General features: G+C 42.0%; 1 protein-coding gene across 3 annotated transcripts in view; it reads right to left on the bottom strand.

Annotated features, from left to right (window-relative positions):
• Positions 1 to 10417: 10417 nt before the first annotated feature.
• Positions 10418 to 17586, bottom strand: part of SPOCK3 (SPARC (osteonectin), cwcv and kazal like domains proteoglycan 3) — a 130697-nt gene continuing 123528 nt past the window's right edge. For 2 of the 3 annotated variants that reach the window (XM_064482516.1, XM_064482517.1), the window contains exons 9-11: positions 16906 to 16968; positions 14025 to 14144; positions 10419 to 12029 (exon numbers count right to left, since the gene is read on the bottom strand). In XM_064482516.1, the coding sequence (XP_064338586.1) occupies positions 11866 to 12029; positions 14025 to 14144; positions 16906 to 16968 (347 nt within the window). In that variant the 3' untranslated portion in view covers positions 10419 to 11865. Of the gene's footprint in view, positions 12030 to 14024; positions 14145 to 16905; positions 16969 to 17586 lie in introns of all 3 variants that reach the window. The other variant, XM_064482518.1, reaches the window with a different exon arrangement.

The raw sequence follows: 17586 nt of genomic DNA, 5'->3' as shown, positions 1-17586 counted from the left end.
TAATTATGTATTTATTACATTGATTCTGAAGTAAAACCTGTAATCTTTAACCACTTAGAATAATCACTGTTAACATTTTTCTATGTATAATTTTTAATGTATAAATAAAATTTTTAAACATACAGCTAGACTGAAGCAATATGCTGTACACCAAAAATTGACACAACATTGTAAACTAACTGTACTTCAATTAAAAAAAAACCTCCTAGAAGAAAACATAGGCAAAACATTCTCTGAAATAAATCTTAGCAGTGTTCTCCCAGGGCGGTAAACTCAGGCAATAGAAATAAAAGCAAAAATAAACAAATGAGACCTAATTGAACTTATAATCTTTGCACAGCAAAGAAAACAATAAACAAAACAAAATGAAAACCTATAGAACGGGAGAAAATATTTGCAAATGATGAAACTAACAAGGGCTTAATTCCCAGAATGTTAAAAAACAGCTGATACAACTTAATAACAAAAAAAAAGTCCTATCCAAAAATGGGCAGAAGACCTAAACAAGTAATTCTCCCATGAAGACAAACAAATGGCCAATAGGCACATGAAACAATGCTCAGTATCACTAATTATCAGGGAAATACAAATTAAAACTACAATGAAGTATCACCTCACACCAGTCAGAATGGTCATCATTCAAAAGTCCACAAATGATAAATGCTGGAGAGGGTGTGGAAAAAGGGACCCCTCCTACAGTGCTGGTGGGAATGTAGTTTGTTGCAGCCATTATGAAAAGCAGTATGGAGATTCCTTAAAAAACTAAAAACAGACCTAACATATGATCCAGCAATCCCACTCCTGGGCATACATCTGGAGGGAACTCAAAAAGACACATGCACCCCAATGTTCATAGCAGCACTATTTACTATAACCAACTTAAAATGTCCATCAAAAGATAACTGGATAAACAAGCTGTGGTATATTTATATAATGAAATACTACTCAGCCATATAAAAGAATAAAATAATGTCATTTGCAGCAACATGGATGGACTTGGAGATCATCAGTCTAAGTAAAGGAAGTCAGAATGAGAAAGAAAAATACCATATAATGTCACTTATATGTGGAATCTGAAAAAAGAAACAAGACACTGATGAACTCATCTACAAGACAGAAAGTGACTCACAGACATAGTAAACAATCTTATGATTACTGGGGGAAAGGGGATGGGGAGGGATAAATTGAGAGTTTGAGATATGCAAACATTAAGTACTATATATAAAAATAGATTAAAAAAACAAATTTCTTCTGTATAGCATAGGGAAATATACTCAATATCTTGTAGTAATCTATAATGAAAAAATGTGAAAATGAATAATTTGTGTATATGTATGACTGAAACATTATGCTGATCACTAGAAATTAACAAATTGTAACAGTATAATTTTAGAAAAGCTTAATTGACCAAAAAAAAAAAAAGTCAAGGAGAAGAAAAAGAATATATATATACAGCTAGATTCCTAGTCTTATCACTTAACGTGTAAGGGGAATGATTTTTTTCCCTCGGCCACCTTCTTACAGGTTGATGCGTTGGGAGTCTCCCTGGGCCTCTCCATCACCTCTCAGTGTGGAGACTGTCTGCACTTCCTGCTAGAACTTTGGTGTTCTTGTGGCTTTAGTTACTGTCTCTATGTCGGGACCCAAATCTGCATCTCTAGTCCCTAAGGCTTTTTTATATTCTTCTAACTGCCTGTCAGAAATTTTCAACTGGATGTTTTATAGGAACCTCTTCATGTGAATCTCTACTCTACCCTGGGGCTCTTAGTGTGACCTGCAAACTGTTTGCAGGCACGTTGGTGTATTTCTCTCCTGTCGCCTTACTGTCCTACATAGTTCTCTCCCACCCTTTCTGGGCTGGTTTCCTAGCTTCTGAGTGTTTCCTTCCTTCACCTTGGCCTGGCTACTCAGACATCAGTTTTCAGAGCCTGATCTCTGGGAAATGTTTTTGAACTCTGCTTTGACCTCCTTAAGACTGGGTCAAGTGCTTCAGTGTGCCCTGTGATACCTTTTTCCAGCATAGCATTTGTCACTTCATATAGTATTACTGTTGCCTGTTTACTAGACATAAACTTCTTATTCACAACTTCCTAACACCTAGTCTGGGGCCTCGCACTTAGTAGGGATGTAATAAAAATTGTTTGGATAAGTGAGCAGTATTATGAAATGTCCCCAGTCTAATTAGCTGTAATTAGTCTTCCACAACATTATTTTTAATGTCTTGGATGGTACTGGCATTTAATAGCATAAAGGTTCACCCAGTGTTTGGGCACTTTCCTTTCTTTTTTTCTTTTGAGTACAGCACGAATGGGTTTTCATAGTTCAGTGTTCAGAAGAAGCCTCCCCTTTACTTTCTCATGGGAGCCTCAGCTGAGCTTGACATGCCTGGGTGGTGCGTCTGATTAGGATAACAGAACCGGAGCTGTTACCCGGCTCTGCTGTGTCCTGCTTTATAGCCCTATTCAGCTGCTTATATGGCTCTTATGAGAACTTCATACAGGCTTCTGATTATTTTTTAACTTACCTGCTGCCCTCAGACTCAATGGAGGTTAATTTAACAGTCTCATCCTCTCCCTACAGGGTGCTGTTAGCTAATAATATGTTTGAAAAGAATTCTCTAACCTAACAACCTCCCCATATCTGTTTAAACTTTGTTATTGAGACATTTGTGGAGCTGGCTCTTATTTATGATTTCCTCTTAGCATTTTGCTAATGCCATGGTAAGGAACTGGCCCTTGTGTACAGAATGAGGTCCTTGTCTTTGGGTGGTTTCTGACCGGCTGGCAGTATCCGGCCCATAAAAAGAGGTCCTTATCCCCACCCCACACTTCTCTAGCCATTCCTTTCCTGGTTCTCTTGTTTCCTGACTATGTATTTCCCAGGTGCTCTTTTGGGCCTTGTCTTCATCTTCATCTTAAAACAATTGCAAAGATTATTGACAAATTTTACTTCTTGGTTATCATCTCCGATTGCAGTTGCTTCTTGCATATCCCATAAACCTGAGAGTGAGGCTGAGATAACTCAGGTACCTTAGACGTCAACCGATTAAGCGGGGCTCTTCCCCCTTCCTTCACTGAAGTTCTGAGTTGCTCCTGTATTTGTAATTTTTGAAGACTGTCACTATCACTGCTGTCATCTGGGCTCTGAACCTGGCCAGATCATGCCAGTTCTATTTCCCGTAACATCTCCTGAATCTCTCTGTGAGGCACACCGTACCACGGTCAGTTCAGGAATGAATGTTCTCTGACCTGCTCACCACTTTTGCACCTGACGACCCCCCCCCCCAATGCCTTGTGAAGGTCCACATTCACAGGGAGCATGGGGTGCTCGTCTTTCCTGGCTTTGGGGGGCTCCCTTACCTGTGATGTATTTCTGTCTATCAAAGCCTCTGTGTCAGGAATATCTCTACTTCAGTGGATCAAAAATAACTTTAATCAGCCTCCATGGGTAATCTTTGCCTCTGAATTCAAACAGAATCATTCCTTTCTTGTCGCTTCCTCGTGTGTCCATGAAGTAGCTTCTGCCAGGACTGTGATTTGCTCGTCGATGACAAAAAGGCTAAGTAGGTCCACACACTTCTTCCTCCCTCTTTCTCTTTATTTCTCGGGCATAAAGAAGGAAGCCCCCAGTTCTGCCCTTCTAGTCCTTTCAGAACTGTGCTTGTGATGAACTTGTCTGACACATAAAAAAATGCAAGGGAGTTTTGACAGGCTCTTGACTGGCGTGCTTGCATCCTGTGCCCACGTGGCAACCTCGACACAGGGACCAGCGTACTGTCTCCTTGTCATCTGCTGCTCTCTGGCTGTAAGTAAAAGTCTCTTAACAAAATTCTCGGTGGTCCATCCTGCATTGTTGAGACTAATGCAGAGGCTATCAATTCCCAAATCGAAGCACCTATTCCTCTAAAGAGGAATAAACAATGATTTGTTTGCCTCCCATCAAAGCCACCCACACGCTATACTTTATAAAGCACATACGCATACAAGCTCAAGTAAGTCCTCAAAAGCATCTTCATTACGTGTTTCCAGACTGAATTTTCATTTGAATGCAACAGAAAGAAAGAGGAGTTTTTTCAGGTAAAATATCAAGTATATTTATCTTACAAATAGTAAGTCAAATATTTTTGCCATCAATGTTTGCCAACCATTTCCCCACAGCATTTCCAATTTTTAAAAAATCATGGGATACACTGCTTTTCCTGCTACCTTAGTGGATCCTAATTCCAGTTCAGCTAATACAGTAGTCTTGCCTTTTCTTTTTATTAGGCCTTTCTATAACATTAGAAAAATACACATTATTTATATATTACTATGACTAAATTATCCCAACTTGATATCTTTTTAGTTCTCATTCCCTAAATATGCTGCCCCTAATATATTATTCTATATATATTCTATATATAAAATATAATAAATTATATTATTCTATACCTATGTATTATACTACATTCCCTAAATATATTTCTTTTCCACTAAAAATGTTTAGCTGGCTAAAGGTACAAGCTGATGGTCTGTTTAGAAAGTCTTTACATTTTAAAATTAATTATAATTTTTGATAACTAGCTTTGTTGATAGTTTTTGAGTGTTGAAAGGAAAATCATTATCAGATCCATTGTCTATTTGCTGGTATGTCTCAATATTGTCCCTCTTGTCAACTTTAACACATTTGTTCTGCACGACACACAGTTGTTCTACTTTGCGCTGCTCTCCCAGGTTAGAACTGCTGGGAATCGTGCGATGTACCGAGTACGTCCTCTGCCCCTCCACGTCTCCGGGAGCAGCACCAGCTTCTGCATCTCCATGTGGCTTTTGTTCAGGATAACTCCTTTGTTCTAAAGTTAAGAAGCCTCCTACTGTTAACCAGGCACGCTGAGCCCTCACGTGCTCACGCAGGCGTATGGTGGAGACGACACGTCCCAGACACGCACTACAGACCTGCAGTGATACTGTGCACAGCGCAAGTGAGATGCAGTCCATGGGAACAATGAAGCTGTGTTTAGCAGAAATGTTTTATGCGGCTTCAGTGTTGATTTTAAATTAATCAAAGTGAAATATTCAGTTGTTCCTCAGATGCACTGGCCTCACTTCAAGTGTCCAAAAATCACACGGGCTGGAGATGAAGGTATCAGACAGCACAGATTCTAGAACAAGCAACAAAACAGGCACGACTTCCTAGTTCTAAAGCGAGTTAGGTGGCTCCCCTTCCCGGCTGTTGGAACGCTATTCCACGTGAGAACCTGCAGCGCGTGTGTGAGCGCTGGGGAGGGTGGCTGCACCCTGGGCGTGCAGACACACTCGACGGCAGAGTGCCTTCCCCACCTGGAGAGAAACTGAGCATCAGCAGGGAATAAGCTGACTGAAGAGGAAACACACACGTCTAAAAATGCTGACAGGCCCCAGAGCGGCACCGCTTATTTGCAAACAGTTTAGAAGAATACTCATTCCACGAGCATGTCAACCAAACAAGGCTGCCAAGGCAGAGACCAGCAGCACTCACTCTGCACATCCTGGGACAGCTCTGACTTGTCCACAAGCACCTCCCAGGGTTCACAGACTCTCTCCTGGAAGGTCACTTTTCTCTGTATCAAGTTATAAGAAAATGGCCCATTAACATCTATATAATTAATGCTAATTAAAATCTTATTTATCAAATTCAAATTTATCCTGTTTATCATTCTATTTAAAATATCCTATTTTATATATACTTCTATGTAAAATCTCCCTCTTAAGAGCATCTGAATGATCAACAACTCCTACACAGCTTCAGTTTGCGTATTTACATTTGGGTATCAAGTCACGGTGACGCCCCCCTGCTTCCTTGCGGCAACAGCCAGTAACTCACAACTTCACATCACATGATCTGGGTCTGACACGTCCTGGCGATGCCCTCTCGCTTCAGAGCTCTGACAGCCCTCCACTTAACAGCCAAGCATCCTGTGCACCCGCTCCACTCAGAGGAATTTCTGAAACAGTGAAAGCAGGGTGATGGTTTTATTTAAAATGTGGAGGAAAAGGTGTGGAGGGATAAATTGGGGGTTGGGGATTAACAGACACACGTCACTGTCTGCAAAATAGATAAACAACAAGGACCTACTGAACAGCACAGGGAACTATATTCAACTTCTTCTAATAACATATAACAGAAAAGAATCTGGAAAGAAAAAACATATATACACGTATGCATAACTGAATCCCTTTGCTCTGCACCTGGCACTAACATTGTAAACCAACGACATTTCAGTAAAAAAATTTTTTAAAAGATGCAGGAACTAGGGATTCCATCAAAGGTGGGAAGCCTGCAGCACCAGGGGCCTGAAGGCACACTCTGGTTTCTTGCAGGGCTCGACCTCTGGGCCACGCTATCCGTCAGGGTGGCAGCCACTGTGACTACCCTGTGCCGGGCCGAGGTCATCAACCTTGCAGGAGAGGCCCTCTCCTCCCGCCCTTCACGCCACCACGAATCCTTCAACTCGTGTTGTCACTGTAAACAGAAAAGTGTATTTCTAGTGTCCCCCTGACTTGCATCTGCAGACATACTTCACTGCACCACAAGTTGAATCACCACAACTTTACTGACATCAGATCCCAAAGGGATCAAAACTGATGGAAGATTGTCAAACGTTCCCATTTGTCATTCTGTCATCCAATATGCCTTTTCCCACAGGCCCCAAGTAACTATGCACCGAGGGATTTCAAAGAAGATAAAATGGTGAACAGGAATCTCCACACAAATTGAACATTTCGCCGCATGTTAACAAGTGTTACTGCCCCGAAGACAGGAAACTTAGTAAAAGAGAAAAATATAATACCTAAGACTGGAAGATAGCCTTTCACATTAAGACATCTTTCATTTGGAAATTTCCCAAGGTGCTTTTTTCAAGCTGTACAGTTTGAATTGCTCCCCAAAACTGAAACAAAGAAATAGACATTAAATTCCCTACAGGGAAGTACGTGCCTTTCAGAGTAAGTGCGTGTTGCCTGAAGCCACGGAGAGAACCCAGGACAGAGTGGAGATCCGGGGGCTGAACGCCGGGGCCCAGGCTGGTCTGGAGACCCAGGGAGCAGGTTGCACGCTCCCCTCCAGTCCTCCTCGACCCACAGGGTCCTCGGCGCCTCCTCACCCAGCAGCTGAGTCTGTCTGCTCCTAAGGCTGGCTGCCATCACCACCTGCCGGCAGCAGCTTGCGCTGCAGTTAGCACCTTCCTTCATTTTCCCAAATTCACGAGGAAAATACATTTGCCCAAACCCGTCCTCCTGACGTAGGCTGCCACGTGTGCATCTTGGGCCACGTCTTTAGTTTCCCCACCCTCACCCCCGTCTCCCTGATAGACGGCAACTTCTACATCACAGATTTTTAGAAATTGTGTAATTTTTTTAACAAACGCTTTTCAAGGATTTTCCCAGATTTGGGCGATACCTCAAACTGTGTGACATGCACATTGATGCCATGGTCTGGGCTCCAGTCCACACTCAGCTCCACTTCCTCCTCCACGCCCTCAGTCCACACCTTCCTGCCTCCCCCTTCTGTTACCTACCCAGGTCCTTGGGCTCTGGAATCAGGAGAAATTGAAGAGGCCGGACGAGACACTCCAAGGCTTTGCCAGGACTCGTGCTGCAGCACAGGGCACGAGAACAAGTGACAGGTGCCCCTGCTCCCTCCCCAGGGTGGGGTCAGGTCCCTTAAATGGGGTGGGGGGGGGTCCAGGGGTCGGGTGGGAGGGGTGGCTGGGTGGGTAGGCCAGCACACATGGTGGTGCCCTGTGCGGGGATCACACCTGGCACCTGCTTTTGCTTCCAACACTGCAGAAGCGGCAGCTGGGTTTTGGTCTTCTGTTTCTTGTTCATAACTCACCCCAACAGCATGTGCAAGCAGTTATCTTTAGTCCCTTATAGTTTCTTTGTGTCCTGTTGCTCGAGGAGACATCTGTCCAGGTGCAAGCACTGTAGCACAGGATCCCAGATCCCAGCCTGTCCCCTTCCCCCTGAGAGATTCTACACCCCTTATTCCTAAGGGTTAAGGGCCCAGAGGTCTCTTCTTCTGAAACTTCCTCCTGCTGGCTGGGGCTGCAGAGCACTGCCTACCATGGCATCCCTCGCTGACTGTTCCAAGGACCTGCAGGGACCAGGCCACCCTCTGCTGGGATGGGTTGAAATCCTTAAGCCTTCCTGAGCCTTACTTGAGACCACCGGAGGCTAGCAGACACAAACTGGACCAGAAGGCTAAAGAGACAGGGGCCAAAGAGGAAATGAACAGTAGCCACCTAAGGCCTGGAAAGGAAGGAGGTGGGTTAACACCAGGAGGTGCTGTGGACTCTTGTCCAAACAACCCTTGTTAGGTCGGACTGACTCTGCTTGGGAAACCAGGGGGCCTCCCCGAGATCTCGCGGGCACTTCGCTCAACAGTCCTGCTGGTGTTAGTGTTGAGACAGCAAGAGGGCCAGCTATGACACACAGTCCACCCTGGTCTGCAAGCAGGCAGTTGAAGGCAAGCCTGTTACCCAAGGCCATTCTTGCCAGAGACTCAAGGGACAGCTGCAGAATTTTAAAGTCCATTCCAGACTCTTTAGCCATGTCAGACAGAGCTGCCACCACCCTTTTAAAGGTCACAACATTGTTCCCCCACCTGCCGATAAGGACCCAGTGATGGAAAGGACCCCTGCCTCTGTGCTGGCGGGTCATCCGCTGAGCACTCGGAAGAACTCAGCATCAGGGAGGACAGTGGCCAGCCCCTCACGCCCAGGGTCTGCAGGGGTCCAGACACTGGGGAGCCCACCCCATGGCAGGAGTATCTCTGTGAGCACTGAAAGCACCAGTCCTCTCTCCAGGCAGACCGCACCTTTGTTCACCTGCGGTATCACCCATTTGTACCAAACACGCCAGCAAAATATTTGTTTCAAAGCAAGAGCTCATTTGTGAAACTCTCTAAACCCACTTAAATAAATGAACTGGTAAATAAACTGTGAGCAAATCCAGGGTGCCCGACAAAAAGCGTTCACCAATTCCCATTTAGCCTCTGACACACCAGGAACACTGACAATTTATTTGTAAGTTTCTACTCCCGTCCTCTAACGACTTCACATTTGACCTTGTGACTCAGACTGTCTTGTGGTCTTCTGCATGTTACATGTGCCCCTGTGATAACCAGAGAGAAACAGGCTTGAGGATGCACAGCAGAGTTTCACGCCTGAGCCTCAGAATTTAACTTAAGAAAGGACAAAATGTTGGATAGTTCTATTCTTTTCAATCAAAAATATTCCTTTAAAATTTGAGTTCATTTCAAGGACTCTTCTTAAGTGTTCTAAATACATTGGCCTTGTTATTCAAATTAAGTCTAGGAAATAGCTTTGTTTGATTTTTCCCTAGTGGTGAACACAGTTACATTCGGTTATGGGCTGGGGTAAATGTATTACCTCCTTCTGCCCTAGACTAGAACTTCACAATTATGTTGCTCACCAGTGACTCTATTGTGCCTAGAATAGTGCCTGGGCATCAGTAGGTGCTCAATATTGATGTTTTTGGAATAAATAAATAATTATATTAAATCAAAATATTCAAAATGAATTAAATGACCAAGAGATCTGTCACAAATATAATTTTAAACACATTTATATAAATATATACTGCACACACAGACTTTATATAAAGTGTAGTGATGTATACATATTTTCAGTTTTATATTTTCGGTTGAATTGGTTGCTTTCCTGGGAGCCTGAAAGATGATACGTCTTTAAAAAAACAGCTTCACTTAAAGACCACCATACTTGTTACTTTGAATTAATTTGCTAAACCTTTATACAGAATTTGATCTTTTTTCTTTTTCCAATCAATCCACAAGTTGCATTTTGTGGTTCTTACACTTTTGTTAAACAGGTAAGGGTTATTCTATCACTCTTCAAAAATGCTGTTGCTACAGAAATTTAGCTAAATATAATAAATATAATACCACAAAAATGGGTTTAAGAATACTACCCTCAACAAAGAAAATGATCTACTTTGCAATGCTATGACAAATGAAACAACGCATGCTAAAACCTTCTATTTCCATTTTGCAAGGCACCATACAGTACCTTCTCTAAATTTTGATACAAGCAACAAAATGGCATAATTCTCAGATTAAATGCATATTTTTATCTAAAATAGAAATAAGAATTAAGATTTTTAAGTGAAAACAGAACAATCAAGCAAACAAAAATCTTTTAAAACATATATAATAAAACAATATCCAAGATGCCAAGAGCTCTGACTTTGAAACTCAAAATTTTTTCAAAAAACTTTTCTAGTTTGTGATGTATCCATTTTTAAAATCAAGAAACAGATTAATAATCCTTCATGCTACTACCTATGCCCCAGAAAATCATTACAGCACAGTTTAATTTGGTTACAAGATTCTTTATTTTGTAAACTATACATAAACAGTAATAAAGAAAACGCATTACACCTTAAATATCACATAAAGTCAGCATTAAATTTTTTTAGTGTGTATAAATCACGTGGAAAGAATCCACCAACTATATTTCAGTGGATCATATACTGGGAAACCAGCTGACCCACTTTAAATGGCGATACCAATGTGTAACATCCAACAGGTTTTTCCATTTTTATCATGAGCACAAAACCATAGGTCTGGTAAACTAAAAGTGAGGAAGTGCCAAAAGGTCTACACAATTAACTAACATGCTAACTTAAATACAACAATTAAAGTAATTTTGTTGCAGTTGAATCTCAGATGCTACTCCACACAAAAATCATACACAAGCCCAGGTGGCAAGTATGTAACAAGAGGAAAAAAGAAAGAAACACACTCCATTTTCTTCATCCCAGCAGCAGTGACATCACTGGTATCAACTGGTTAATTAGGTGTGCTTGTCTGTGGACTCCTGTCCTGTGCCAGTACGCATGCTGAAACCACTCTGTCTCTACTTTGCAAGGCACCATACACCTGCCAAGTTTCAATACCAGTAACAAAATGGCACAATTTTTAGATTAAATGCAAATTTTTATCTAAGATAGGAAATAAAATAAGAATTAGTATTTTAAAATTTGGTACTGGGCAAATGACAAACTTTTTTGTGAAAATACAGTTTAGAAGAATCCTTATCTTTTGTCTTTCTACTTTAAAGTCTGCACCCTATGTTGCTGGTCAGAAAGATCAAGAAACCTAGAAAGGTAAAGAAACCATGCTGGTTAAAAATTTAAAAAAAATTTACATGAGCCTGCTGTCCACATTAAAACAAAATTTAGAAAGGATAACTAAGGGTTTACCTTTCAGAATCCATGGTATTCCATACTTGCCATTTTTAAGATGTCTTATCACATCCAGAATAAGTGCATAATGAAAAGCATCACTGGGATGACAAGCTCGACGGAGGACTCGGGGATGGACTTTGTCTTTCTCACCTCACTCACCTCTGAGTCAGTCGCTCCAGCTTTAGGAAGAGGCGCCTTGGGAGATGCAATTAAGGTCATGCATATTTTTATAAGATCCTGGGGGCCCAGGCCACTAATAAGTTACTGCAGATTCAACTGAGAACTCCTCTCAGAAGAGTGTCCCACACGACCTCCAGCGCTGGCTGCTCCGTCTGTGACCAACTTACAGTTTGCTCTCACGGACGTCTGTCGAGACCACGAGCTCCTCGCACTCTGCTGTCAGGAGAGACCCCGTACACGTCCCTTTTCTCCAGGACAGATACAACTCAAAGTAAATGACTTGTATTTAAACATAAAGCTCTAGGATTTTAGTTGCAGTATCTGAAATAATTATACAGAACATAAGTGAGTTTTAGACTCATTTTGCTTTTGGGCAAGAAGGTAGTTCTCTGTAGGCATCGCCGTGTAAATGGCGGAAATGTGGCTCCGTCCCCGCCGGTCACACATAGCCGTCCTGGTCCCCGCCATCGTCATCGTCTCCCTCCTCCTCCTCATCGTCTCCAATCTCATCCTCTCCGCGTGTCACACCATCCTCGCCCATGTCACCGGCCCACTCTCTGAAGTCTCCACTTGCAAAATCTCCCGAGGTCTCAAAATCAACAGCTTAGGAAAGCGGTAAACAGTGGTGTTATTTGACTGAGTGGTGGGATAATTTCTGATGGACAGAAAATTGTGATGAAAACTGAGGAACTTCATAAAATTCTAATTTGCTCTTTAGCTTTCTTAACAAAAATAAGGTAAGATCCATTTGTCATCATTTGTTAAAATTCATGTGGTAAAAAGCAGAATTATTACTGAGGTCTGACAGACAAGAGTTCTAGTCCAGTGATACGATCTCAGCCCAGTTCTGAGAAGGCCCATGTCAAAGTAAGAGGGAGGTGTGGTTACAAGGAACAGTCAGAGGTGCAGGCGGCTAGCTCTGAAGTCAGGGAAACAGTCCGTTAGCAGAGGACCCAGCGGCCTCTAAGCGGGGACCAGGCTGGGAAACTCTCCTCCAATGCCTCCAAAAGAGCCCTGAGGACGCCCTGCCCTGAGCTCCAGGAAGCCGGGCTGCACGTCTGATGTTTGGAACCACAAGATGATGTACTTGTGTGGGATCTTGTTACCAGAACAATAAAAAGCTAACACAGCCAGTCAATGCTTTAAAAATATTTAGGAAAACATCAGCTCCTATTCACGGAGGCAGTAATGCACACACACCTCAGGATGTATTCATTTTCCACCTCCTCAAGACGGTGTGTTTATTTTCTACACTTCCTAATATTTTAGTCCTAAAATTCTGTGGAAGCTAATTATAACAAATGCTATCAATGGAATCTAGTGCGGTTAATAACTGATTGATTTCACAATACAACGCACGGAGATCCACACGTGAAGAGAATTTTTCTACTCTGCAACTTCTTGTATTTTCTTAATAATTTCAAGACACTGAGAAAACTCAGAAGTCATATTCCCCAAACAATTTCCGACACTTATTAAATTCATCTCCATATAATTTTTACTTGTAAGATAAATTGAAATTCTTTATCCATCACTGGCATCACTGGTGACTGAAGTACTTAGTAATGCAACCCGTTTAAACTATGTATCACAGACACATGTTACAATTCTGTTAGCTACTGACTAGACTTCATCCTACTTAAATCTGAAAACACTGATCAGAAAACCAAAGCCAAGCTATTAAAAGTGTTTTGGAATAAATAAACGCAAAGCAGGCATTTCATCATTGAATGCTATTGCTTTTATGCTGTTTACCACTTACCTATTTCTAAACAACCACAGTGTGTCAGTTTCAAAATCCCATAAAGGAGGAAAACGTTTTCTAAAACACAAGACTGGCCAAGAACTTTGTTTTCATTTTTGGTCATTTGAATTAATGGAAACACAATCCATTGATTCCGTGTGTGTGTGTGTGCACGCGCGCTTGTATTATGTGTCTATACAGCTAAGTGGCTATTGTAAAGAAAATTTTCCACGGTACAAACAAAAATACTAATTTAAAACTTGCATTCTGAAAAAATATTTTATGAGACAAAAGTAATGTCACACTTAAAACTTTAAAATGTATATATATGATGCTCAACTTAATTGTAATACTACTTTTTAGGTACATATGTAAAATGCATGCATAGAAAAACGATTAAAATATTAATTATTACTACCCTTCAAACAATTAAAAGTGTATTTTCTCCCCCAAACATAAGGAAAGATGGCCACAAACCTACAATTTATGGACCTTTACTTTAAAAAGGTTTGTTTTTCTTTCATGGGTGAGCCTCTGCCCATGAACGTTAGTGAACGTCTCCAGGGCACACAGACAGGAGGTGCTGGGTGGGGACACAGGTGGCCCGGAGCAGTCTGCCCTCCCCACCCAGAAGAACAGGTGAGGCATTTAACGTACTTTCTGTATCTAAAGTAGCGAAGGGGCCCACCTTGTAACTCTTCTTAAACCATCTAAATTATGCGGTCCTATTTCTTATTCATACGAGGTTTTAGTGTGCTAGGAGCCAGTCTTTGTCCCCCGCCCCCCGATGTCCCATGTCTGCACAGAGTACTAGTGAGTGTGGAGAGCGTGTTGAGGGAGGACCCCCTTCTTACCACAGTCTGCGCCCGCCACCTCGTTTCCGTATCTGTCCACACACCAGCACGGCCCAGCGCCGCTGCGGCACTGCCTGGGCTTGTAGTAACCGTCCTCGTCACACTGGGGGATGTACTGCCCTGCAAGACATACCGTGATGAGTGACTGGTGCCCCTCCTCGGGTCACTCAGCCAGGCACGCGTGGGCCCGGCCCTGGGCGGGGAGCCGGTGGTGCCCGGAGGACAGAGCAGCTGGGGCCCCGCCCTCGTTGTGAGGAACTGCCACTGTGAGTGTCGTTTGCTGAGAAATCTCCCGTCTTTCCTCTCCTCACTCTGCAAAGGGTGCCGTTTTCAGGGGCAGGACACCCAGAACTGGAATCTGACGGATGCCGTGACACCCAGTCCCCCAGACCAGGTGCATGGCCACCTGCGACCTTCGCTCCCCAGACTGTTATTCCTACACCCCCAGCTCTCCCCACGTCAAGCTGCTGCTTCCTCCAGACCCAGAAGGCTTCATCTCCACAGGAATCTCTTCCTTATCTGGAACCCTCTCCCCTTCCCTCCCTCTTGCAACTGAAAACCTGACTTAAACGTGACCCCTTTCTGTTAAGCAGGAGAGTTTCTAATATATTTCTTCCATCACGTGTGTGTGTTTGTTTGTGTGTGTGTGTGTGTGTGTGTGTGTGTGTCTTACTGCACGGCTTCACCAGTATCTTGTGATATGCTCTGGGCACTTTGGATGCTCTTGATTTTCACTGTTATATGAGCAACTCTTAAACTCAGTCTAGTAGGGAAGAGAGACATCTGTTTCACACCTATAGGATATAACATAGTCCTGGCACACTGCCAGTGATCATGTCCAGCTAATAATTGAGAAGTGAATTCCTGGTCTTCAGTAACAGTACAACACTACAATGTAAGCTTCTGGAGATTAGATTTTCCTGTCTTTCCTGACCAATTTTTCTCTCAACAATCAGACACACTATAGTTATTTGGTGAAAAAAAAAAAAAAGAAAACCAATGACTAAGAAATGGATAAAACGTGAAACTCTCATCTAGTCTTGCAACAATATGGGCTCATTATTTAATCCTTTTTAAAAGCTTAAAAATTCTGATATATGAGTAACCAATTTAATTTAAAACTGATTCATTTGAAATATTTGAACTACTGGTCTTTCCATGAGGTACACAGAATATCGCCAACACAGAAAACATGAGAACACCTTCTGTGGATTTAAGGCCAGCGAAAATTGGGAAAATTTTCAGCATTATTATCTCTACCTCTTAAAAACCACCATGATTTGCCATATTTGACATAAAAATGTTAAGAGCGAGAGTCAGTGTGACCATTTAACTCATCTCCAGTGCTTGTGCACCTCGAAAGTGGAAGAGCGTCGTCAGAACGAGGCTGGAGCTGCGGCCTCGACCAAGACAGCCTGGGGCTGGAGCGCAGGCAGCGCCCGCCTCTCACAGCGTGGAGGCCGCGGGGGAGGGGCACGGCTCTGCAGCGGTGACTTCCACTTTTATGAACATTTTTGTGAACAAAGGTGACTCCTCCCAGCTGGGCACTGAATGTTTTCATTTTTTGGTAACACTGAATTACCAAAGCCTGGATGTTAATAGATCTGTCACTAATAGACATTGATCAAGTCTAAAACATTTCACCGTTGAAGGTCAGTGGCGTTTCCCACTGTACGTGCTGAACTTCCATCTGTAGACACAAACAAAGCCAGTTACCAACATCACCTTTACACCTGTGAGCAGGCCTGTGGGGCATCTTACAAAAGAGTTAAAAGAAACATGATACTTTGTAGCTTTGATCTAATGATGACGGTTCACATCTGAAAATGCTGCATTACAAAGTATTAGCCTATTTATTTTGAACTTTGAATTTTCAAGTAATATGTAAAATCTTTTCATGTAAACATACAATATGGTAATTACAAAAATAGCAAATCATAATATAATACAAATTGATTAATCAGATCCAAAAACATAAAGTTATATGTCAAATACCCAGGAGCATTAATATACATGAAAACAGTAAGAGCAAAACTGTACGTGGTGTTTTACGTTGGATCCTAAAATAGAAAAAAGGACAACTGTGGACAAACTGGTGAAATCCAGACAAAGTCTGAGGCTTAGCTAACAGGACTGTATTGATGTTAATTTCTTAGACTTGACAAACATCCAACCGTCATTCTTGGGAAGTAAGGTGGCTTCAGGGGAGGCTGGGTGAAGGATGTATGAGACTATCTATTACATTTGTAAATTTTTGAATCTAAAATTATTCCCAAAAGAGGTTATTTAACAATTGTATGTTTACAGGAATAAAGCAAATAACCATACATAATAGTTTCACAATCTGTTGACAGCCAAGCATTCAAGTATTTCAAGGCTTTGGATAAAATTTGGAATTTATCTATCTATTCATCCATCATCTTCTACATACATTAACTTACTAAAAGTGAGTTGTAAAAAGCACTGATGAAACAGTCTAAAAGGCCTGTTCACCTCTCTTTGAGGTACTCAGGCCACGTGTCACCCCGCCTCTCTCTCTTCCTCGTCTCTGAACACACACATGCCATCAACTCTTGAATTGTTACCAACAGAATTAGAATTGAAGTTTCTGCTGATGCTTTAACTTTAGCATTGTTTAAATCTCTTTTTTACTTAATAACTTTCAAAATGAGCATTGCATTAGGGTAGTAAAACACACCTAGCATCTTTCAGCAGGTCAGATAATAGAAGTAAGTTTAATGGCTTTCCAAAACTTCATCAGCTTTGTTGATGAAATTCAGTGTGGTCTACCTTTGTGGGATGAACACTGATTTCCCAGTGCTGTCTCCCTGGGGTTACTGACGTGAGCACTGAAGGGGTCAGAGAGTGACCTGCTACTCACCCAGAAACTTCTTCACCTCAAGCCGCTTCCGATGGCTGCTGCGCTCCGTTTGGCAAGGCGGGGCTGCAACAGCATTAAACATGACCTTAAGGGTTACCGTTAAACAAAGACAGTGTGGGTTCCATATTACCAAAACGAAGAGTCACATGGCTTTAGAAGATATATTACATATTAAGTATTCTGCAAGTAGATACATGTATGTACAATCATAAAATTCACTTATAGGATGGAAAATGGTTCCTTTCATTTCACTCGTCAATCAGCTCATTAAGGTAAACACAGCTGAGGGGCTTCTGCCTAAACAGCTCCCTGGTTACGTTTTCCTCACATAGAAGAGTTTCTATGATCGAGAGAAACAGCACTGCACTCAAACATGATCTAGGAAACAGTTAATGTTTCCGAGGAATTTCAAAGGTGCTATTATAGATTCTGACACTGAGTAATGTGCACAGGCTTCGGTCTTCTTAGCTGCACCCAGATGCTTCAACAATACATGCAATTGGGAAACAGGACATAATATACAGTAACTTCTGAGAAGTCATCTTTTAAAAAATAAACAAGACTTTAAACCAATTTGGAAATAAGTATTTGTCTACTTTTCCAAACTTTCAAACCGACTGGAGAATATTTTCAGAAGCGTAAAATTCTAAATAGACACAATGTAGCTTGGCTTGTATTATT

This window comes from Camelus dromedarius, chromosome 36, assembly GCF_036321535.1.
Source record: "Camelus dromedarius isolate mCamDro1 chromosome 36, mCamDro1.pat, whole genome shotgun sequence".
Lineage (NCBI taxonomy): Eukaryota > Metazoa > Chordata > Mammalia > Artiodactyla > Camelidae > Camelus > Camelus dromedarius.
Note: the sequence above shows the minus strand (reverse complement) of the source record. Positions and strands in the feature narration are given on the sequence as shown.